Source organism: Dermacentor albipictus, chromosome 7, assembly GCF_038994185.2.
Source record: "Dermacentor albipictus isolate Rhodes 1998 colony chromosome 7, USDA_Dalb.pri_finalv2, whole genome shotgun sequence".
Taxonomy (NCBI): Eukaryota; Metazoa; Arthropoda; class Arachnida; order Ixodida; family Ixodidae; genus Dermacentor; species Dermacentor albipictus.
Genome location: NC_091827.1, coordinates 60,218,094 through 60,241,478, shown reverse-complemented (window position 1 = coordinate 60,241,478; position 23,385 = coordinate 60,218,094). Strand labels below are relative to the sequence as shown.

The 23,385-nt window shown below is 46.4% G+C and overlaps 1 protein-coding gene across 2 annotated transcripts in view; it reads right to left on the bottom strand.

The window, feature by feature from the left end:
• The window catches only part of LOC135912691 (uncharacterized), a 42,229-nt gene extending 19,705 nt beyond the window's left edge, over positions 1-22,524 (bottom strand). The window contains exons 1-8 of one of the 2 annotated variants that reach the window (XM_070522280.1): positions 22,385-22,524; positions 15,145-15,234; positions 14,387-14,416; positions 11,898-11,907; positions 8,839-8,945; positions 7,069-7,166; positions 5,056-5,206; positions 2,704-2,932 (exon numbers count right to left, since the gene is read on the bottom strand). In XM_070522280.1, coding sequence (XP_070378381.1) covers positions 2,704-2,932; positions 5,056-5,206; positions 7,069-7,166; positions 8,839-8,945; positions 11,898-11,907; positions 14,387-14,416; positions 15,145-15,234; positions 22,385-22,388 — 719 coding nt within the window. In that variant the 5' untranslated portion in view covers positions 22,389-22,524. The remainder of the gene's footprint in view (positions 1-2,703; positions 2,933-5,055; positions 5,207-7,068; positions 7,167-8,838; positions 8,946-11,897; positions 11,908-14,386; positions 14,417-15,144; positions 15,235-22,384) is intronic. The other variant, XM_070522281.1, reaches the window with a different exon arrangement.
• Between the last annotated feature and the right edge of the window lie 861 nt (positions 22,525-23,385).

Genomic DNA, 23,385 nt, shown 5'->3' with positions numbered 1-23,385 from the left:
CAGGGGGCCGCTGCCGCCTTGCCGAATAGGTCATAGTTAAAAAAATAATTACGTGCCCGATGGTGAGTTAAAACCACGAAAAGTTGATGTATGAGGCAAAGAAAGCTTCTGTTTAAAGGACGAGAGCCACTGTACATAATTTGCAGCCCACACTCTTTAACGCCAGCAGTCAAGCAGCGTGTACTCCTCGGATAACTCTGTTTTAGCTAAGCGTCATAATACGGCGTCATAAGAGCTGCTGGTCCCATTTAGGTCTGAGGCATTCGATACTCTGATAATTGTGTAGGTGTGTAAACGGGCGCAATGAATCTCTGTGCTCACCCGCCTGAGGCAGCGCAGTCCATGAAACAGTGTTGCAATGGTGGCATAAACTTGTTTCGTACGTTCGCCGATATTGGATGCAGAATAGAGTGCATTCGAAGCATTATAGAGCTTCAACATTTCCGTGTGCATATTACAGTTTGCGGAATACTGGAATGCAGGAGTTTCGAGTGGCAGCAAAAGCACTAGTAGCAATATCCCGTGCCATTTTTTTAACCAGGACTTGTTAGAAATGTTTGTACCTTGCCTATATGTTACGAAGGATAAAAAAAAATAGGATCCGCTTTATTTTTTTAAGTATACTAAAAGTGGTGTTTTCAAACACCGGTATAAAATACAACTCGCGTACATGCAACTGACCGGATAAAGAACATCGTCATGGAAAATATGGAAGAGAATATACTGACAGATAACAGAAAAAAATACAACTCATATTTGCATGAATTCCTATAGAAGACCCGTATCAACTAAAGCAGGAGAACATCTTATCCTTACAGGAATAAATTCAGCTTGAAAATAGAAAACGCAGCATGTACAAAAACGTAAACTTCTACGAGAACACAGAAAGAGCCGCAATTCGTGTGTCGTTGCCGACGATTTTACACCAACAGCCGAGAAACTGCGTGGCCCTCCTTTTTAAGCAGTAGTTTTGTTTATGCATGTCGAATTTACCGTGACAAGATGGCGCTAGTTGCGACGGCATTCATGTCCTCGTCTTCATGGATTTACTCCATGGGCTGATACACAGTAACACAACTTTTCCAGTGTTCCGGTATTCTCTAAAGGGACGCCCAGGGCAGGATAAATCACTGTTGTAACGTCTTTGTCAACACCTGGTGTAAGTGTGGATGTCGCGAACGCGTAGGGACGCGATGACGAAAACATGCTGAAATTGAGTTGCGTACGATCACGGCTTGCGTTCGATGCTGCAACTATACATGTGATGCATCTCCTACGTGGTCTCAACGGTACCTCACGCGGTGCAACTGATTCGGAAGCGCGACGCCAGAACAGGCTTAAGCGCACGCTCCTCCGCGTTCCTCGATAACAGAGGGCGGAACCCCTTTTACCCAACTATGAGCTAGCGCATCCTTAAGCAGGACAAACCCGATATTCAGCCCCCAGATTCGTGGGGTCACTCCAGAAAGGAATGGCACCCGCTTAAACCCAGAACAATTAGATGTCTCGTTTCCTAGATGCCCTTCCTTGTCCCGGAAACGGGGGGGGAAGGGGGGAGGGAGTCTTATACGGGTGTCACATGATGCAGTTTTGATCGCGATCAAGCCCGATCCGGATCGAATTTCTCGGTCGTGATTGGCTCCCTTGCACAAAGTACGCGAGAGAGCCATTCGCAGTCGAGAATTTCGATCCGTATCGGTGCCGATCGCGATCGGAAGTGTACGTGTGACACCGGTATTAGCCCCTCTTCAGCCCCAACTTCCGAGTACCTCTTCCGAAGCCTCTGCGCCGCCACCAGGCGGGCACGGACGCGTTCATTTCACACTGCTCGGCAAACGCGTTGCAATTGCGGGTGATGCGCGTTCGAACACGGCTAAAAGTGTGAATGTGGTTGTGAATGTAAAGTGAAGTGAAGTGTGAATGGAGCCCACGTATCAGCCTCGTTATCGAGCAACTTCGAAATGAACACTGCTACGCGTACGGAAAAAATGGCTGTGGCTTAGCTAAGGTTAAGCCCAGGATGCGAAGCATACTAGCCTTTATTTCAGTTGTTGAACCACTGTTTAGCCTGATGAACTGCTGTTGCTTGGCTATATTTGGTTCGGCTAGACGAAGAAACAACTCATGCGTTACTCTGCTTCGCCTTCAAGAGTGGAACGCGACAGCGTTCCCGTCGACCCGCCAAGGGGTGTATGACAATGGGCTACGGCGCAGCGACTACGCGCCCCGCATTGGACGCGGTGAGGGTCGAGCAACGCAGCGTTCGGCGCGGCAACGAAATGTGCGCCTGAGCAAGCGACGCACGCCAGAGCCTTAGAAACAGCTCGTTTCTAAGGGAACACCGCATTCACTAGAGGCGCTTTTGTACCGCTTAAGCATCGTACTCGTGGCTCCGTGGTAGCGTCTCCGTCTCACACTCCGGAGACACTGGTTCGATTCCCACCCAGCCCACCTTGCAAGAGTTGAGCCAAAGCCACCTAGAAACAAGCGCAACTGCTTATATAAGGCCGCGACGCCGCGAGCGACGGCGCGAGTTGGAGCCCCGTTTCTCCTCTGTCGTCACATCACGGTGCCACGTGGTATGGCATGGGGTCAAAGGTCATTGAAGGCGACACCGCCGCGCCTGACGAGCTAGGTTGAGCTCTAGTAATATGCTTCGCATAAAAAAGAAAACCCGGCACGGCCCGCCACTCCAAAACGCACCTCGCGTCGAAGGACACGCCGCAGGTGGTGTGAGCGTAGAATTCGCAGACGTTCCTGAACGTGTGGAAGCTCATCTCGCTGATCACCGGTCGCAGCGTGTGGTTGAAGAACCGGACGTGCGCGTAGACGAGGATGTCGCACGTTCTGTCCGGCGGGAGGAGCGGCCGCAAGGCGGTCGGCGTCGCGCCCACCGAGCACAGCAGCGGTGGGGGCGGGGTCGTCACCGTCACTGAAACAAGAAAGAGAAAAATGGTGGTGATTTAGCGGTAATTGCTAGAGAAAATCCGTAAGCGTTACGTAGCAATAACGCTTCGACTGGAGCTTGTTGATATGGCATCCTTCTGGTTGCTGCGCTACACTGTTATACAAGGGACAAAAAACACAGACACACACATGTGCGTCTGTTTTATTTTTTGTCTTTTCTACAATAGTGTAGCGCAGCAAGCAGAACGATTACGTCGCACCTCTCCGAGGCGACGTATCCGAGATTTGAACCACTTTCGTGCCAATCGCAATGTTTAGGTCAGATGCTCGCTCGACACGCGTCCCACCTCTTCGAGAAGTGAAGTTCAACTGACTGTTGTCCAGAGCAGACGACCGTCAGTTGCAATGTGTCGTATACACCTACAACACGTGACCCGCTTTTCACACTTCACGCACATACGTTTTCTTTTTTTTTGCATTGGCACTTCTATAGCAAACGAATTAAAAGGCGCAGTGAGTTCCGCATTATTGATGACCGTGAAATGCAGCAGGGTTGGATACCATCACAAGAAATGAGTAATTCTAAAAAAAATAATACATGGGGATTTACGTGCCGAAACCAGGATCTGACTTTGAGGCACCCCGTAGTGGGAGACTCCGGAAATTTGAACCACGTGGCGTTCTTTAACGTGCACCTAAATCTTAGTACACTGGCGTTTTCGCATTTCGCCCCCATCGAAATGCGACCGTTGTCGCCGGGATTCGAGCCTGCGACCTCGTGCTTAGCAGCCCAACACAATAAGACCAATTCGAATCAAAGCAAGTGGTAGGATATGTTTTGCTTCTCGCTCAAAAAAGGCGGATGTATCTAGTCATGGCTTTGTCTAACAAACTTAATGATACTCATAGTGTATGTTGTCACCTTCAGCAATTTCATGTTGGTACGAGCGTACTTCTTCCTGCCGTGGTAGTTGCATTTTAATGAAACAGCAATCTTAGTACCACAGGTTGGGTGCAGTTACAACGCTGAAGTCAGTGCCACACCAAATACCACATTGCAAAAGGTGTATTAGGTCACCTTCCGAGGTTGCCTCTGAATTTGTTAAACATCTAAATCTGATCAACAAAACCGCGAAGTATGTTTTTTCCATTATGTGACAATGTAAGCGAGAACGTTCCGCTTAGCTTTGGCAGGTACCAGTGTGGAGATGTCCAAGGGCCATTTTTTTCTGATGGTAGACATATTTATTAAGTTCAATCAGTTCTGCCACTTGATATATTCAATGTGCCGGTGCTTCGAGTGGCCAATTAATTTGCCTTCGCGGTGCGATCTGCTATCCGCTGGTTAGCTCAGATGGTGCAATGACCACTCCGGAAAGGCTTAGGTCCCGGGTTTGAATACTGAACCAGGACCAGTATTTCCCCAAATACAGAGCCAACTGCAACGAATATTCACTTTGGCTGATTTTGTTATTGCAATGACTACAGAAAGTGCCGCTAGAGCAATCCTGGCAAAGCTCCATGGCTGATAATTGCATATAGTTTTGTTGTTAGCAGTATTTAAACAGCACATAAGCAGACGATGCGTGCAGCCGCTTGTTGTCGCTACGAATGTAAGTCCCAGCACGCTGCCTCCGAGATTTTTTTCAGCGCGACGCCGGCAGTCGCAGACGACGAGTTATCTCGGAGGTCGCGCCAAGGAGCCGCGCGCTCCAGGTCTTGCGTCAGTTGCGAAACGAGCAGTAATGGCGGCGTCCTTTTCAGTTTCGTTATCAAAAAGCGGCCATTACCTCCTATGTCTCCCTGACGCTCCCGCTCGCAATTCAAACGTCAAATTTTTCACGGCAGCCCAACTATATCTACCCTATCTGAAAGTATGGCTTTTACGTGGGCCAAAAATATCGTTGCAGTTGGTGGGTATTGGCGAACAAGGACGCTATAGCCACGGGACAAACAAGCAATCCTAATGGTGCGAGAATGTTTTCCTGCGTGTTGCCTATCACGTGGACGCAACGGCTAAATACGACCACCGACTACAGGGCATGCAGCATGTCGCGATTTAACGGTGTACACGGGCATGCTGCCTTAGCGGTGGCTTTGCGCAGACGCTGCGTGGAAGAGAGCCGCGCTTTCGATTCAACGACTCACTCGGGCCGGGCTTCGTACTGGGAGTCGTCGACGCCGTCAACGCCTTCGACGCCTTCGACGCCGTACTCCTACTCGTCGTCGGTCTAGGTGTGGATGGCGATGGCGATGTGCGTGCGCGCGTGGTACCGGGCAGGGGAGCAGTCTGGAGAAGCTGGAAATGGAGAGAGAGAGAGAGAAAGAAAAGGGCTTCTTATTGCCGCTAAGTCGATTAACCCCGGAACCCCCCGATATCGAACTGTATTCGCCATGGGAGGTTGCACCAGTATCGCCAATCACGAGTCAATCGTTTAGCCAGATGTGCGGCTCCCACTGCCAAGACGAATTACGGTCGGCATTGACGGAAAGCGGCCCTGGAGAGCAGCTTTCATTTCTTGTTTTAATCTTTGTGTCAGTTCTGTACGGAAGTCAGTCAAGTAACATATTTTGAGAACCCAAATAACATAAAAAAGCTGGGACTACACAAAAGAGAGTTGGGAAATGTTGTGCTTTTTTCCGTAATTTGGGTGTGAAAGGGCTGAAGAGCAGTCGGCCTCCGTCCAGGACTCCTCTGTGAGGGCACTGGTGGCGAATAGAATGTACGCTGCCAGGTACTTTTTTGGGCACACATGTGGAGTTGTGAGAAACTAGTTTCTACAGCGAAGCTGTTAAAGAGACCTTTACAACTGCCTTTTTTTTGCCGTCACAGGGTGACGTGGCGTGCCTGGTAAAGAAAAAAAAATGCATACATACATCAAATTTTCGCGCCAGAATCACTATCTCACTACGAGGTACGCGGTTGTCCGTAACTCCCGGATTAAGTTTTACCTCCTGAGGTTCCTTAACGTGCACCTACAAGTGAACGAGCGTTTTTGCATTTGGTTCTACGAAAATGTGGCCCGTACGGACGCGCTCCAACCAGTTGCAGTTGGCACAAGAACTGCAACTGCACAAGAACAGCCAGCAGCACAACCTGCGTCGCAGTTCCAAGTTTCTCCTTGGAAACATGGTAATTATTCTTCTTAAAAGAAAAGTTCCCTGCAGTATACCCCTCTCGTGTATCCCTCTCGAACAGTAAAAATGAACAACTTATGTACGCGATTGCAAAATCGGAACTCTGAGTTCAAACGAATGTAAAGTGAACAAAAAAACGAATAAGTTACTCCAAAAAGTGCTTTAAACACTTGTGACGTCGCGAGGGCGCGTGTGTGTGGATAAATGATTTTTTTTTTCATTTGAATTTTATTTTTCAACATATTCTCTCGTTGGCGTGATGGTGAAGAATCAGACCCTGGCACAGTGGCGACTCTTCATTGGGCGAACTTGTGCGCACAAATTTCCTAGTTACAGTCGGGCCCGTGCATCGATCATCGAACTCTGATTTTCGGGTCAGGCGCGTCGTCTATTTATAATGTGACCCGGCGAGGCTTTCAGCATACTTCCTGGTGCAGGCGTGTGTTCTGGAATGTACAAGACCCCTGACGTTGCTCAAGAATACACAAGGGTCGGTGACAACCTGGGTAGCAGGTAGATACGGCAGTAACATTCGTGAATGTTCCGATGTTCTGGTGCATGCAGGCGCGTCTTGCGTTGAGCGATAACTCTAAAGGGAAGCTGAAAGCTTTTCCAGACAAAATGAGTGAAGAGCAGTACGTAATAGTTTTCAAAGCTCTGAATTCAAATATCTAAATCTAAATTATGGCGTTTAAATACGCCTAAATACAATGCATAATACTGTTCCACCTTCAGCATCGCGTCTTGCAGCACAGTGATGACATGTGACTGCGTCGCATGTCACGGGTAACCGGATTACGCCACTCACGTGACCCACGCGACCACGCTTGACGCTAAGTGAATTTGTTATATGAACGCTGTCCCACGTGCGAGACATTCGGCCAGTGAGCGGTAGCAGCGGCAACCATCGAGATCGACAAAGTCCGCTAAGGTTAGCAGAGAAAGCGTCACAATTAAAGCGAGCTGTCTTGCAGCAGCACGGGGTTCTGTCCCGTATGATTCGTGGTAGACACCATGACTCACAGTGGTAGTTATCTGTTCGACGGCGGGGACTTCCATGGGAGGCGGGGCGTCACCACCGCCAGATCGGTTGCTGCCGCCTGCGTCATCCACCTCGGAGCCTAGCGAAAAAAAAAAACAAAAAAAAGAAAACAGCCGTGACGATGTGTTACCTTATCCGCATCTTTGCGAGGTGCTTGGTTAAGTATTGACTGTTGGGCGTTGTTTACGTTCGTGGCGTAGGTGAACAATGACGGTTGCGCGCCAAGAACTAATTACGTGCCGGAAAGTTTCTTTTCTGTTTCTCTCTCTCTGCTCGATTGAGTGCAAACCCCATGTTCGGCGAGTGTTATCGTATATTTCTCAACTATAGCATGTTTTTTGTCTCACTGAGCAATGTTCAAGACACGTTGCCGTTCAACTTGGCGTTTTAAGAGCAAACTTGCTAGCACGAAACGGCGGCCACAAAACACACATGGGCGCATAACGCCTGGTCTGTTTACGACTAATTTTAGGAATCGAAATGCACATATGCCTGGTGTTTCATTATAGTGGTTGCGGAATTTTCGAAAGAAATCAGCTTATAAATATAGCACAGATCTACTCATTAACCTAAATTACTCAGTGAGGCAAGCATCGCTAGCACGAAAAATAAAACAATTTGTTAGACATATTAACAAAACATCACTAATCACTGATTTCACTAATTATTCTAAGGCACAAGATTGCCATAGGCACAAGTGTATACTGCAAGTCAACTAGTTCTCGGCACACATACATTCGGAAAGGATTTAGAAGTTGTAAAACTAGTTTTCAGATAACCGTGCGCTCATACTTCCGTAAAAATGCGCTGTCTCGTTTGCTTTCTTTTTTACGAAAACGCTTTTCCTTCATGAATTGAAGCAAAAATGCCAAAATTATTTTGTCTCAAATTTCGGGACCGCATATCGCCGAATTTCACTCATCTTGCCTAGTGTTTTCATTTTCTGTACGATGAACGCGGCACGATGGAGAGTTTCTTTGGTAAAAATATGGCGTCACGGCGCACTTAAAGAACAAATGCAATAAATTTGTAGTTTACATAAATTGGTTATAAGCGAGTAGTGTATACTACTGAATCAATTTTGGTAAAGCCACAGAGACCGCCTATGTCTATTTTTCCTAATATGCCCATCTCACTGTAGTACTGAATATGATGCACTTAATATGACGCACATCCCGGCACATCACCTCCGTTTTTCTTTCTATTATTATTGCGCGGCATCCAGTATGTTGCCACTGGCATCCATGGGCGGCGACCAACTAAATGCAGAGTAGCCACGCATTCCGGGCCATTGCGTCACTTCCGGCGAGTGATAACAGCGAGCGGCGTTGCAATTTCTCTCTTGCTTTGGTATAGAAAATGCGTCTGTTTTGCGAGCGTTACAAGACCCATTCACTCGAATTTCAAACGTACAATTAGGCACGGAAACTGGCCTTTGCAAACAGTTCACAGGTTTGTGGCAGTTGGGCTCAAGAAATTACATAATAAAGGGCTATCGAGAGATATTCACTTCATTGTGTTTTCAAAGATCCGTGAATTTTGAGAGGTAGTGAGCGATCGAGGGTGAGGAAATGAAATAAACATCATGGAAGGCTAATAGGCTAATGGAGCTTCTCAGTAAAGGTGTACGTTTCTAGCACTGCCTATACGGCGTAATGCTCTGTACGCGTGTGTACATTAGAATGATGTATTTCCAACAGTCTGTTTTTATTGGCGCTGTCACAAAATCAGTTAGAACCATGGATACTTACTCTCACCCTGGTAGGCCAACAGGAACACCACGGCAACCGTGGCGAGTGCGAATAATATGATCACGCCGCACACGCCGAGCACGTACCTCATGCCCGTGCCTTCTTCCCTAGGAGTGGAAAGGGAGATGTCGCTGCACACTGAGGTATGCGAAACAAAGTATCGACTGGCGAATGTGTTCTGCGGAAAACCGTAAGGTGGGTTGTGAACCAGAGAGTTTCGTGGAGCGATTGCAACTTTACGCTAAAGTCTGGAGGATGATAATTCGCACCTTTCAATGTAAGAATTTCAAGGTACGCGCGGTTGTGAAACTTCAAATGCAAAAAAAAAGAGAAAGACAGCAAAGTTATTAGACCTAAGGCAGCGCACTTTCCATCGGAGCAGTTTCTTCGGAGCTACTGCTTGAGAAAGTTTAGTTGTCTTTGTTTAAAAATAACACTTTTAAACTTTGCCGCATACGACTTACTCGCTTGCCACTTGAGTAGCGTATAACGCTTTCGAGCACTTTTTGAAATAATTTTTTACCAAAGGAGCCAAGGCCGCACATCAACCACACGCTTTCCGTTTCCCATACACGAACCAATAACAAAGCGCAACATAAGCAATACGTAACATCAATAATAGCAATATGATAAAGGCAATGGCAAGGCAAATTTCAAGGAATTGGGGTCAATAATTAGGGGAGAAAAAACTTATAAACCTTGGATTTCTGCCTCTTTGGGTGTGTTATATGAAACGTTTGGAGAGTTTCCCCGCTGTTCTTAGAGGACCAAAGGAAGTAGCAATTGCATATTTGCGTAGAACGGGGTCAGGGGGTGAGGATATCAGGGTTACATGTATTGGGGGTTTGGATTGTAAATGGTAACAACACTATTTGCACAATATTACTTATGCAGGAGCACTTATTAGGAACCCCGCATGAAGTTTGCCCAGTGTTCTCAAAGAATTTATCGTGCCACAATTTTTAACTTTTTTTTAAATGGGGAGAATCTTATGCGGGAGACGTGTCCAGTGTCGAGAGTGTCAGTCATTCACAGTTTTTGCAAATTATTACTTAAGCGAGTGTTTGAAACCACCAGACTGGCGTTATCAGATAAGTTTCCCTATGTCCCGAGATACCTGTGCGTCACGTCCACCGAGTTTGCATTTGATGCAAATGAGGAGCACCTGTTGTGTAATGTGTTCGCAAAGTAACGTTTATAGGGCTTAAATTGAAGCGCGGTAAATAATTGCTGAATCGTGCTTTGGTTTTGTTTATTTGCTTTCCTTTTGCCACGTGGTAGAGGGGATTGGCACTCAGCATCTCAAATATAAACCTGAAACTAAATAATACTAAAACTAAACTAAACACTATATATATATATATATATATATATATATATATATATATATATATATATATATATATATATATATATATATATATATATATATATAAACGAAGCACCGTGTTTACTTTTGGTGTAAACATATGGGACAGGTGATGGGTGTTGCATAGGCAGAGTTTTCGATTATCACAGCCTTTCAAAATCAACTACGAATGCAAGCTATCTGGCGCGCGTTATAGGTGTACCTTACAAGCAGCACACAATTTTATTCGCTATCATGAGACAAACATAAATGTCATCGAAGTCAAATTTAACCATCAAAGTGGGAACGCAATGGGAAACATGTTTACGATGGCAAATAAGTGTGGATAAGATATCGCCTCATCAAACAAGTTCCTTGAGAAATCGCTCGAAAGTGTGTTATATATGCGCCCGAGGATTCAAGTGGGTGAGCCATAGGCGGGCGACGTCGGAACGTATGCGGTTTTATTTGAGGCAACTCTAGTTTTAAATGCAGCTGCTCGAAAGAAGGTGCATCGCTCAAAGTTGAGCTGCCATTCTGCAAGGTCCCACAAGCCCGCTGTGTTTCTGTATTTTTCTTCACTCTGTTTTTGCTGTTGTTGCTTTCGCTGTTCAATGTCAACTGCCCTCACGAATGCGGAAAAGGAAGTGCGTGAGTCGGCTTGTGTTGGTGCGCTTTAGTTCCGCGCTACGGAACCTCACTGAAATAACTGAAGTGCTCAGCAATCTACAAATTTATTACCACCTTGCTCAAGGTCTAACGAAATATGAGACAAATAAATTCTTTTCTTTTTTTTTTTCAAGTATGAGTCCGACTGTTACTGGTGACCGCCAGTTTTGGAGATTTTTTTCTTCAATACCGGGCCCGTTGATTCATGTAGCACCGAGTGAACACCGACCAAGAGAGTGAGATAAGTGTCACGGGCACTTAGTGTCACACTTGTCTACCGGTAACCACTTTCTCATTACACGTCATGTCCTGGAAGCTATAACGAAATAGAGTGAAAATGAAGCGCGCATATACACACGTCACTAGGGGGGGGGGGAGCCAGCAATTGCTTCCAGCTACAAAATGTAGAAGCATTTAGTAGCTGCTTCTTCAATTACTGTAACTGAAAATGAATTTGCATTTTATTTCTTGCGTATTCCGCGTCAAAGTCCTGCGCTCCCATTTACAATGAGCTGAAGGCAGATTATTCAAAAATTTGAGGAAAGGCCATAACGTTCAGTTACCTTTTTGAAGACGAGGAGGTGAAATCTATGAATCAATATATGCCACATTTATTTTTGTTTTGCTTCTATATTAGGTGCTCGAAACGCGGTGTTCAGAAGCCGAGAGCGATTTGATGGTGACGTCATCAGAGATGTTGTCAGATTGTTCTTGTGGCTGATCATCTCACGAAACCCCGCGGAGTGTGCGGGTGATCATAGAAAGGAAAAAAAGGTGAAACTAAAGAGAAACGACTGTTTTTTAATTAAAGAATAAGTGTACTTTGGCCAATTTCAGTTAAAATCGCGATATTTGGAAATTTTTCTACTATTCATCTACCCTCTAAAAGCATGTTGCGGAAAAATAGAGTGGCTTCTGTTTTTCTTAAGCTGCTTTTACAAATTCTCTCAAGCAGTCATAAACACGGATTCCCACTCGCAATCTTTTTGCTATAACGAGCCTAACAATATTATTGCGTATACGATTGTGGCAGTGAACTTACTCAGGTTTGGCTTGAAAGAAAGAAAAAAGGTAAAATTGATTAGTGCCTTTACGAGAGTTCACACACAGAATGAAAACAATTGCTATGATGCTTACTTCCCTGATCTTTGGATTCAGGAGGGTTTACGAAATAATTTCAGGGCTTACATGAATAATCTATGAGGATAAAGCTGCTGCATGACGCCTCCAAAGAGCACTAAATGAACAAACGCCATTCGGTAAATATGAACATTAACTTGTTTAAGTTTACCTGTGTCAGGTTATCTCACATTGTTATTGCGTTTGCGACCGCGAGAACGCCTTATTGGCACAAAAAGAACCTTCGGAGCACAGGAAGAGTCAGGATATAAATATTTTGAACATGTCTTTGCTGGCTTATCGATAATCGCCGAGGCATAATGGAGCTTACTTCTTCAAGATCGTCCTTATATTATACCCAGAGGTCTCTTGCTGGTTGTCATTGTTGCTATAAAAATATTCCATCTGAAAGACCTTTGAAATGAAACTTGAAAGATTCCTGGCTCACTTGAATGCTAAATGTTTAATTTATTTTCTTTCTGTCTTTTTTTGCCTTTGGCCTGCTTTGTGTAGTTTTTCTTTTCCCTGGGTGTGCGGCAAGTGTCCGAGGTGGTCACTGTTACGACCTAGTTGTGTTTTGCTAGTTACTAGTGCCGGTTTAGCTAGGGTCTACACTGTCGCACTACACTTGCGACGATCATGGCCAGTGTAGCTTTTGCTACACTGCCCATCGCCTCACTCATCGATTCTTCTTAACGAGATGTTGGCATGTTCGCGAGCACTTATTCCTTGCGATATTCGTGAAACCAGCTTTCTGCGGCACAATAAGGTCTACGTGACAATGACGATGAGAAGTCTCGAACTTGGCACATTCGCACAATAAATAATGCGCCGAGAAGAGCTGTTTGAAAAACATCGTAGAAAGCATGGGCAACGTTAATGCTAACCAAGACGTCACAACGGTAATCCCGCCTAATTTACACAACAGCCCACAGTGTTCTGAGGTGCCAAGTGCCTATGTGATAGCACTGCAAATGTGCAGAGAAAATGAATTCACTTAAATCTTGCAAGTGGCGCTGCCTCACTCCGCTCCTGACGTCCGCTGTAGAAGTCCCGGCCTCGGATTATATCTCAATGTTTCAGTCCGGACATTCAAAATGACTCATTGTGCCTAAGAAGCACGAAGCCTTTAAGAAATTAACTGCCTTCTCGCTTGCGGCCTTCACAGTCATGCACAAAAAAAAACGAATGGAAAAAAATGCTATACTGCAAATTTGGAGGTCAACTGAAGTATCATGTCACAGTAACGGCAAGCATGTGGCATGTACTCCACAACGCAAACAAAAAATTTTGGCTGTTTTGCATAAAAGGAACAGAAATAAAGAAACAGTGTTAATAATATTCCGACCAAATATATACGTAGTCTAAGCTACTGTTATCCAAGCTATGCAAAACAAAAAAAAATATTGAGGTAACATGGTGCAAGGTACGTCTTAAGACTGGTGGTTCTGTCATCAAACGTCTGGAAACCAAACACACTAGGTTTTCAATCAATCAGTCAATTAAACGTATTAGTCTTAGACGTTACTATAATTACAAAGGAAAGGTAGTACAGAGGGAGGTCCCAAAATACTTATATAAAAGTGATAACCTTATTTTGCATCATCCTTTCTAAACCTTTGCTTTTTTTTCAACCGCTTGGCTAATGTTGGCAGGGGCACTCTGTGTAGGTGATCTCATTGAGTACGGCAGCTCACATTCAGCAGATATTAATGTTTCAATTGTCAAATCTCCAATCATCCTTGGCAAAAAAAAGAAAAAAAAAAGAAATAAACGAGGTTGGTTTAAGCATTTGTCCAAACAAGTGCAAGAAAACGTTCTTACGAGGCTTTGTATTGTACTGAAATAAATATAGCCTCCGTAGACGAGGGGATCTCGGAATGTCGAAGTCCGTCTAGTACGTACTATTTTTTAACGACCCGGATTACTGTGTTATAAAGGAAGCTTAATGCGTGCGTCACAAAGAAGAACAGGTCAGAAATTATCTATTCCACACTACCCTTTCTGTATTGTCAGAAATTTTGATTACCTTTCAAATATTATAATAAATATTAGGTTTTTATTGTTGCCCTAAACTATAGGTTTACATAGTATGCACTAAGAAACCACACTAACCACTGGGATCTGTTCTAGTTGCACATTCGGTGGACGTTATTTTATGACAAAGAAGCAGACAATTAAAAACTAACAAACGAATAAGGTGTTGCTTTTTTTTTCATGGGACAATGCTGCTATCACAGAAATGAGTGCAGAGCCGAAGGAATTGTTGAATTTGGCTGTTTTCTCTTTTTTTTCTTTTTTCTCCTTGCCCTTCTTTATTTCTTCGTGTGATCGAGTGAGTGTATCTTTCCCCCAATGTAGAGCGAATATTCGGAAATGTGTTGCACAATCATTTATAGACTAATTCCTTACATGTGGGATACTCCGAAAGTTGTGGAGCACCTGATGTAAAAAGAAAAGGAGAAGAAGAGGATGAGTAAAAAACGCACTGCGGAAAGATACATCTTTGCGCCTAATAGAGGAGGCCCTTTTTTTTTCTTTCCGCACCTAAATACTAATATTACAGCCATTAAAGTGACACAACGATAATAAATTATAGTGACGTTACTTTTACCGATCGACAATCATTATAGTGAACGTTTAGAGAGGGAGTATTATGCGTAAATAACGAACATTCGCGTAAATAACGAAGCTACTCAGGCCTGTAATGCAATTGAGCACTTTGAAGTCAGTTGTCGACATTATCGAACTGCGCGAAGAAATGTTCACTAAACAAAATCTTTGCCAGCTGAAGGACCACTGATGGCGAAATGGAAGCGGAACAAAAGTCTGTAACATCCTGGTTACGTTTAGATGAACCCAGTAGAGTTGGTTCGAGTCAGTTTCATATAAAAGCTAGCTGGTTGCACAGATCAAGCGTGTAGGAAAGTTCTCTCAACGGGCCGCCAAGGGGTTGGTTGACTCGCGGAATTCTGTGAATACAGGCTGCGTGCCCGTACTCGCAGGAAAAGTTCTTACGTTCATAATGTTCGTAAGACAAAATTCCACCGAATCCTGATGGCTAGACATATTACTGGTAAAGGCAGTAGGCCAGCGGCAGAAAGCGCTCCCCAATGAAGAGCTTTGTTAATACGGCGCCTGATCCTCCGAACGCCTAACTTCTCGCTTACCGTACTGGTCGTCGACCTCCGAAAACTCCTGGAATGCAGAGTACTCCGGATACGCCGACGCTTCCGGGTACGCTTGTTCTGGGTAATAGGCTGTGAGTACGAAGAATAGCGTTACTACAAATGGTACCAGCTGCTTCAGTGAACAGCATCATGGTTCCTCAAAAAAGAAACAGTTTAGTGAAGGCAAAGACGTTGTTAGCGCGAGTGCGTACAAAGCAAAGATGGAGCAGTGGTCTGTTTCCAGAGCTCCAGAGCACTTTTGCTGTGCTGCTTACATTCGGCAGGTCAAAATCGAGCACTCGAATATACACATTTCGTCCGGTTCATCCAAAGCGCCGTGCTCCAACTGGAAGCCGCTCGGTGGGCGCTCTCACTCTCGATCTGGGAGCGCTAGCGAGGTCCGATAGAATCTCGACCACTTGGGTACTCAGATTCATCTGGGAGCAGCTGAACGCTCGGCTTGCGCAATCTCTCTCTCTCTCTCTCTCTCTCACTCGGGCTTCACTCTTGAGAAGGCTCAGTGCCGCTGGAAACGGATATGGGGTCTGCACGGTAGAAAGTCGATGGCACCATATCTTTTCTATTTGATAGATCTGAAGCGACCAGAAACTGGTTTCCGCTAGTCCATGTTCTTTGGACCAATGCGGCGATCATTAAAATACATAGCTGCCTTTCTCCAGCTTACCGATAAACTTACGACGCAACCAAATTGGGTCAATACCCGATAACCTGTGGGGACGCTTGCCAAAATGACTTTAACGCAACTGTGTGTGTGTGTTTCTGCGTGTGTGTGTGTGTGCGTGTGCGTGTGCGTGTGTGTGTGTTTGTGTTTGTGTGTGTGTGTGTGTGTTGGCACTGTTAGGCCCTCGAGCGATCTAGAATATGCTGCAACGCCATCGCTGAAATTATTTCCAACGGTGAACCGCTGTATACGCGCGGCAATCTAAAGATGGCGTACGTTTGGCTGTTAGTGATTTAGACAGGTACTCCACTAATGAAGCGGGCTGACTGTTGTAAAATGGTAAAATAGTGCACCCCATCGTGAGATGTTCCAATTAAGAAAGCATAATGTTCTGAAGAACTATTAGGAAACAGGAAAATTATGCTGCGGAAAAGAAAGAATGTTCCGTATGCACATTTTTCAGGCTTGTGTGAGTTTTTCAAACGTGCCTAATCACTTATAGTAATTTCTCAAGACAAAATACATCATCTACTGCGACATCACAACCGAATTCTATAGCTTGCATCCGGCACATCTACAGAATGGGTCAGACACAGTTAAAGCTGGACGCGTAACTATTATGAACAATAATCTTGAGATCAATATGCAGCTAAGATTTAGGGCCCGGCACTATAAAAGCCTAAGCATAAGAATGCTTAAGTACATCCTCGAAGAGGTTCATTGAAGAGTATCACATACCCGGTGGCACTTACGCATAACCCAGGCTGCCGTCAAAGTGTTCATTGAAGAGCAACTACCTACTGTTGTGCCATTACCACAAGCCCGGATCCCGAATCTGCAAGATGCAGAATCTATCCTGCGAGCGCCACAATTCTCCCTTCACAAGTCAAGAGGCTGCGCCTTCGTGCAGGAGAAGCCTCGGCGAAGCAGCGTGTTTAGACGTGCCCGCGTGTGCCCGACAGCCCGGCGCCGCACCTCCCTTGCCTGGAGGTCACCGCGCGCGCGAACTTTGAACCGGGTGGCCAGCGCGGTCGCTGGTTGGACCCCTCGGACGACCGTCGTGTGCTGACTTTGTATTGGGCCGTTTGAGTGACAATGGGCCTCGGGGATTATAAAAGCAGCAACACGCCGCTCGAAAACAGGATCCGCCAACCCACCGGGAGAGAGTGTCGCTCCCGACTGGGGTGAGATGTGTCACGCGTTTTCGCCGGACGTCGTCGTGCGAGAACAGTCGCGTTTGTTGTGAGCACTCGGCCCCAGTGCCGACCCGTTCATGTCCTGTATGATAACCTGTATATAATGCATAAAGTCCCTTTTGTTATTCTCATCGACGCCAGGCTCGGAGTCTTCGCTACCAACGCTCTGTCACGAAACGGGTGACGAGCGCTACGGGACCACAAAGCCGTAATCGTGGTGCAGCGGTACAAGTTCGTAACACTGGCGGCACCGGTTGGATGTCGTAACACTGGTGGCACCGGTTGGAAGTTCGTAACACTGGATGGCAGCTACGGGATTGACCGGCATCAGCTACCTCGGCGCGGTGAGTGCCTGAAGTTTACCTCAAACACCAGACTTTCTCTGACACAGGTTATAGTAGCTCAGGGATTGACTTGGTGTTGCATTGTAATAACCTTGTGTGTTTCAAGCCTAGTAAGAGTATTTTGAAAACCAGGGGATGTTGAGGGGGTAGACAGGGCAGTGTGTGAAATACTTGCATATGTCTTACTAGTAGTGTTATAGTAGCGTACGGCAGGTATATTCAAAAAGGGTAAACAGCAGGAGGACAGTGTGAACGATGGAGAAGTACAAGGTGAAGGAACTTCTCGAAATTTGTGAGGAGTTGGGCATTGAGTTGGGCTCGACCAAAAGAAAGAATGCGATCCTTGAGGTCATGAGGACTGGGGACGTAACGGCTGAGGAAGCCGCTGAGGCCTGGGCGGATATCAATGAACGTCGTGAGGAAAGGAGAGAAAAGGAACTTCGCGAGGAGGAAAAGGAGGAAAGGAGAGAGAGGGAGCGACGTGAGCACGAGCTTAAAATGAAAGAGTTGGAGATCCGAAATAACTCGCCGGCGCCTAGTCTCACTTCTAACGTTCCAAGAATACGCGATCAACTTCCACCCTTTGTCGTCGGAGAGGATATGGCCAAATACCTCGTGAAATTTGAGCACGTCTGCGAACGGAATAGCATTGAGCGATCCCTTTGGGCACAGAATCTGTTAGCCTTGCTTCCTGGGGAGGCATCAGACGTAATAACTTGCTTATCGAAAGAGGCGTTTGAGAGCTACAGTGATGTGAAGGAAGCGCTACTGCGGAAGTACAAATTGTCGCCCGAAGCTTTCCGGCAGAGGTTCCGGTATGCAAAAAAGGGTAAGGAGTCGAATGTTGACTTCGCGTTTCGTCTAAAAGCCGACTTGGTGGAATGGCTGAAGGGCGAAGAGGTTTACGACGACCGCGACAAAATTGTCGAATGCATCGCGTTGGAGCAGTTCTACCGTTGCATTGATGAGGATGTCCGGCTCTGGCTGCAAGATAGGCTAAAGGAGGTTAAGCTAAACAAGGCAGCAGAGTTAGCGGAAGAGTATTACACACGCCGCAGCTTGCACAGCAAGGCAGTGCGCATAGAAAAAGCAGATAGAAGAGATGGGTTTTACGGGAAGCCCGACGAACGGAAGGAAATCACGCGTCGCGAGTTTCGGGACGACGAGTCCCTTCCCAAAGAAACTGTAAGGGATGGACAGAATGCATCTCAGAATGATGACGATGGTCCGAAACAGCGAAACGAAATGACGCGTTCTTTTGAAAAACGGAGACCGTTAACCTGCTACAATTGCAAAAAGCAAGGGCACATCGCTGCAAGCTGCCCAGAGAGAATTGCTTTTGCAACGATACAGGAAACTCACAAAAACATACGTCTATTGGAGCCCTATGTGCAGGAAATTAAGGTAAACGGCAAGAAGTGCCGAGCACTGCGGGACTCTGCAGCAACTATGGACGTTGTTCACCCGTCTTTCGTCTCCTCGAGTGATTTTACGGGAGAGTGCGTTAGGATACGGCAAGTGGCCGAGAAGGAGAGTGTCTGTTTACCGATCGCAACGGTTAGCATTGAAGGAGAGTTTGGAAAACTTAACACCGAAGCCGCTGTGTCAGCCGCCCTCCCGGAGCAATTTTCCTACCTCTTCTCAAATAGCTCGGAGCAGCTGCTGAGGGATCAGGGCAAATCATTCTTTGCCGACGTGGCGTACATGGCCCCCACGCGATCCAAAGCGCGCCCGCTGTCGAGGGAACTTGACTTAGCGTCGGTGAGCGAAAGGCGGTGCGGCACACGGACCGATCACGGTAACTTGAGTGGCGAGCAGTCACGGGAGAGGCAGAGCTCGGAGGCTGGCCTAGACGAGCGGGTCCTGGAGGTGAGTGGGAGTGACGCGTGCAGTGCTAGCCGCGATATAGACTCGACGCCGCAATTAGGCGACGCGGGCTCCACACTCGCTCCGGTTTCCGCCAGCCGGCAGGAGCAGGCTGCAGTTGAAAGAAAAAGTCTGATTCGCGAACAACAGGAAGATTGTTCACTAGCCGATCTGAGGAAGAGCGTCAAACGGGGAGTGAAAGAAAAGGGGGTTTCATTTGGCAAGGAATCTGGCTTATTGTACCGCCGCTACACGGATAAGCAGGGTCGCAAATATAAGCAGCTTCGGATTCCGCGAAAATATCGCCGGGAAAAATGAATGACCTCATTTGCTTCCTCAGAAGTATGTTTTCGGTCCAAAGCGATTTCAAGGGGACCATTCTATTTGTAATTATTTTTGCTGATTATTAATTGTTTCTATTTTGTTATGTTGATGATTTGAAAACTGATTGTTTAAGCCTTGTGTGCTAGATCGTACACCTGCCTCTTGTTGCAGCGGGAGAAAAAAAAAAGGGGAAAACAATTTAGTTAGGTTGATTTGAATTATGGCCTTGTCTGGTGTTTGACGGGAGACAGAGGGCACTTGTTCGTGTTGGGTGTTGCCTTTTGCCGGTCGGTTTTGCAAGCTGCAGAACGACCAAGCGGGACCAGTGGCGAGAAGCAAGGTCTTAGGAACGACCCGAGCGGAGCTGGTCAAGGTGCCTTGGCGACGACGTGGTGAGCAGAGCTCCTGTCCTGACGAGTCGGACCTGGGCACGTGAAGTTACCTGGCGTCCCGACAATGGACGTGAACTTGGACGAGCCTGACGAACGTGCGCGCCTGGCATCCGAGCCACGTGGAGGCAGCTCGTCTTCCCGGCGCCTTATCTGAGGGCGGGGATGCTGTTGTGCCATTACCACAAGCCCGGATCCCGAATCTGCAAGATGCAGAATCTATCCTGCGAGCGCCACAATTCTCCCTTCACAAGTCAAGAGGCTGCGCCTTCGTGCAGGAGAAGCCTCGGCGAAGCAGCGTGTTTAGACGTGCCCGCGTGTGCCCGACAGCCCGGCGCCGCACCTCCCTTGCCTGGAGGTCACCGCGCGCGCGAACTTTGAACCGGGTGGCCAGCGCGGTCGCTGGTTGGACCCCTCGGACGACCGTCGTGTGCTGACTTTGTATTGGGCCGTTTGAGTGACAATGGGCCTCGGGGATTATAAAAGCAGCAACACGCCGCTCGAAAACAGGATCCGCCAACCCACCGGGAGAGAGTGTCGCTCCCGACTGGGGTGAGATGTGTCACGCGTTTTCGCCGGACGTCGTCGTGCGAGAACAGTCGCGTTTGTTGTGAGCACTCGGCCCCAGTGCCGACCCGTTCATGTCCTGTATGATAACCTGTATATAATGCATAAAGTCCCTTTTGTTATTCTCATCGACGCCAGGCTCGGAGTCTTCGCTACCAACGCTCTGTCACGAAACGGGTGACGAGCGCTACGGGACCACAAAGCCGTAATCGTGGTGCAGCGGTACAAGTTCGTAACACTGGCGGCACCGGTTGGATGTCGTAACACTGGTGGCACCGGTTGGAAGTTCGTAACACTACCCAGCGACACATATCCAGTGACCGAAGTTGGCGTCATTGTGAGTCGTTGAAGAGCGGAGCATACCCAGTTACCAAAGCTGGTCGACCGGTTGGTTTGCAGACCAGTTCAATTTTTCTCAGCACAGCAGCTGGACACTCTACCCATTCAGACCCAGTGACCCAACCTGGCATGAAAGCGGTCAGGTACGTACGTATGTAGAAGAATGAGCGGATTTCCCAAAGGATGCTAATCGCAATAAATCTGTATAGTCTGTGACCAACGGATGATGCCAAGATATAACACGAGTTGCACTCGGCGAAGAAAATCGGAGAAATTATTAAAAGACTCGCTGCTTCTGCTCAATGCTGAAGAAGACAGACAAGCTAAGTATGGGCGCACTGGAACGAAGGAATAAACAGACAACGTGAAGACTCGTAGGTCATACACGCACGTCCACACACTACTAGCGGGCAGACGTGGCCACGAGCAATGCCCACCCGAATGGTATTTCTACAGGAGTCTGACAGACAGCGACACATCTTCACCTATATCGGGCTGACCTTATGCTTGGTAATTGAGTACGCACATTCATAGTCTCTAGGTAACGAGCACGTTTCGTAACAATGCACGTAAATAATGCAGTTATCTAAAATAATTTCTTGTTCCTAGATAGTCAATCGATTTGAGCATTTCCAAGTTCTTTTACCACACTTTTAAAATTTTGAAATTTTAAATATTTCCAGCACATACACAATAAAACGTCGTGCCAGGGCCTCCCAATTCAATGTCATTCTGCAGAGTTCGTCCTTGACTTGACCATAGCCTCTTTAACGCAAAACTATTCGAATCTGTTTTTATCCCAAACCGGCCATTAGCCCTCTGTGATAGGCGACAATTTTATGCGCTCTCCCCATATGGAAGTGGCGCTCGCACATATGGGCTCGACTCGAATCATTCTGACGTATCACGGAGGTCTAAGGGCTGATTTGGGATAAAAGCAGATTGCAATAGTTTTACGCTTCATCGGCCCACATTGTTGTTTAGTATGGCGAAATATACATCGGACTGCGCTCAATATTGCTAATTGTGCAAGCAGACTGATAACTTCTGAATGCGGTTTGAGATTAAAAATGTAATAAACGTAGTTTTCCTAATTTACTTCTTTTTAGATAGCCAATGCAATTGAGCACTTCGGGACCCCCTCTTCCAGCCTTTATGTTGTCAAAAGAGGAGATTTTACTAATTTTGAGCAAATACACAATCAGCCTTATTGCCAGTGTCTAACAATTTGTGCTCCTTATGTAAAGATCTTCATTTGGTTAAGCATAGAAAACAATAGGCGAGGGAATCGTGTAGCTCCTCTAATATATGTGCTGGGTGATGTTACATCGGGAAAAATTCGTTTCTTTTTTTTAAAGTCCTAAGTCACCAATTAAAGTCGTTAGTGCACGACACGAGACCAATTGATGCCGCTGTAGTCCAAGACGGCGAACCATTGTCCATCCTAGAATCGTGTACGCATTTCTACCCGACATTGGACGGAAAAAATGCTACACAAGAGCGAGGAACGCGTGAACGCGTTTGCATGCTTACCCATGTTCTCGGGTTTCTTGATGAATCAGACGGGCAAAGGTCTCTGTCGAACTCGATGGGGGTCAACCGTCGCGGACACTGAAAGGAATCCGGTGGTGGCCTTTTTATTTTGGAATTTGCACGCGTCTCGTGAAGCACGAGAGGTGCTTGAGCCCCAAACCATAGCGCTTACCCACTACCGAGTATCGAAAATGAAGGCGGCCGTTAAATAGAAGAGTGCAGATAAAATTATTAAAGCGAAGAATGTAAGGTCTGCTGAAAATTTTGCAAAACATTTGGAACTATACTGAGGAGCAAATGGAGCTCGGTTCCTTCCTTTGTTATTGAGTACACCGTTGCAGCAAGTAGTGCGTAGAGAAGATAACCGGTGGTCTGTTGCAGCTACAGAATGGGTTCCAATGGAAGGAAAGCGCAATCGAGTGCATCAGAGGATTAGGTGGTGTGAAGAAATGAGGAAATTCGCAGACAGAAGATGTTGTCAGCTGGTGCATGGCAAGGGTAATTCCAGATTGCTGCGAGATGTCGTTTTCTAGCAGTATAAACGATAATGATGGTGATGATCACTATGATGACAACGACGACGGTGACGACGACGATGACTACACGTGATTTTTTCTACTTAGTGAAATGTCAAAAATTATCATGATGATTTTCAAGTACATTTTGTTTTGAGTTTATAACCATTCTTAGATAAATATTGGTAGCATCGACCAGGAAGGTAACAGGACGCAAGCACTTGCGTTATGATGACCTTGTCAACCTCGGCCGAACCGCACTCCTGAGTATGTGCCAGATCTTAATGGCATGAGCCATAACAACAAGCAATGGGAAGTATGACTTCTTTAGAGAAGGTTACTCCAATGTCCAAAATTCATTGCTCAGACAAGAATACACAATACATTAAAAAATTTACCGACGATTACGTTACTTCCTAATGCGAAATTTGAGCGCAGCAAATAATGCATGCATGAAGAACACAGTCTGAATTGACACAAGTCCGA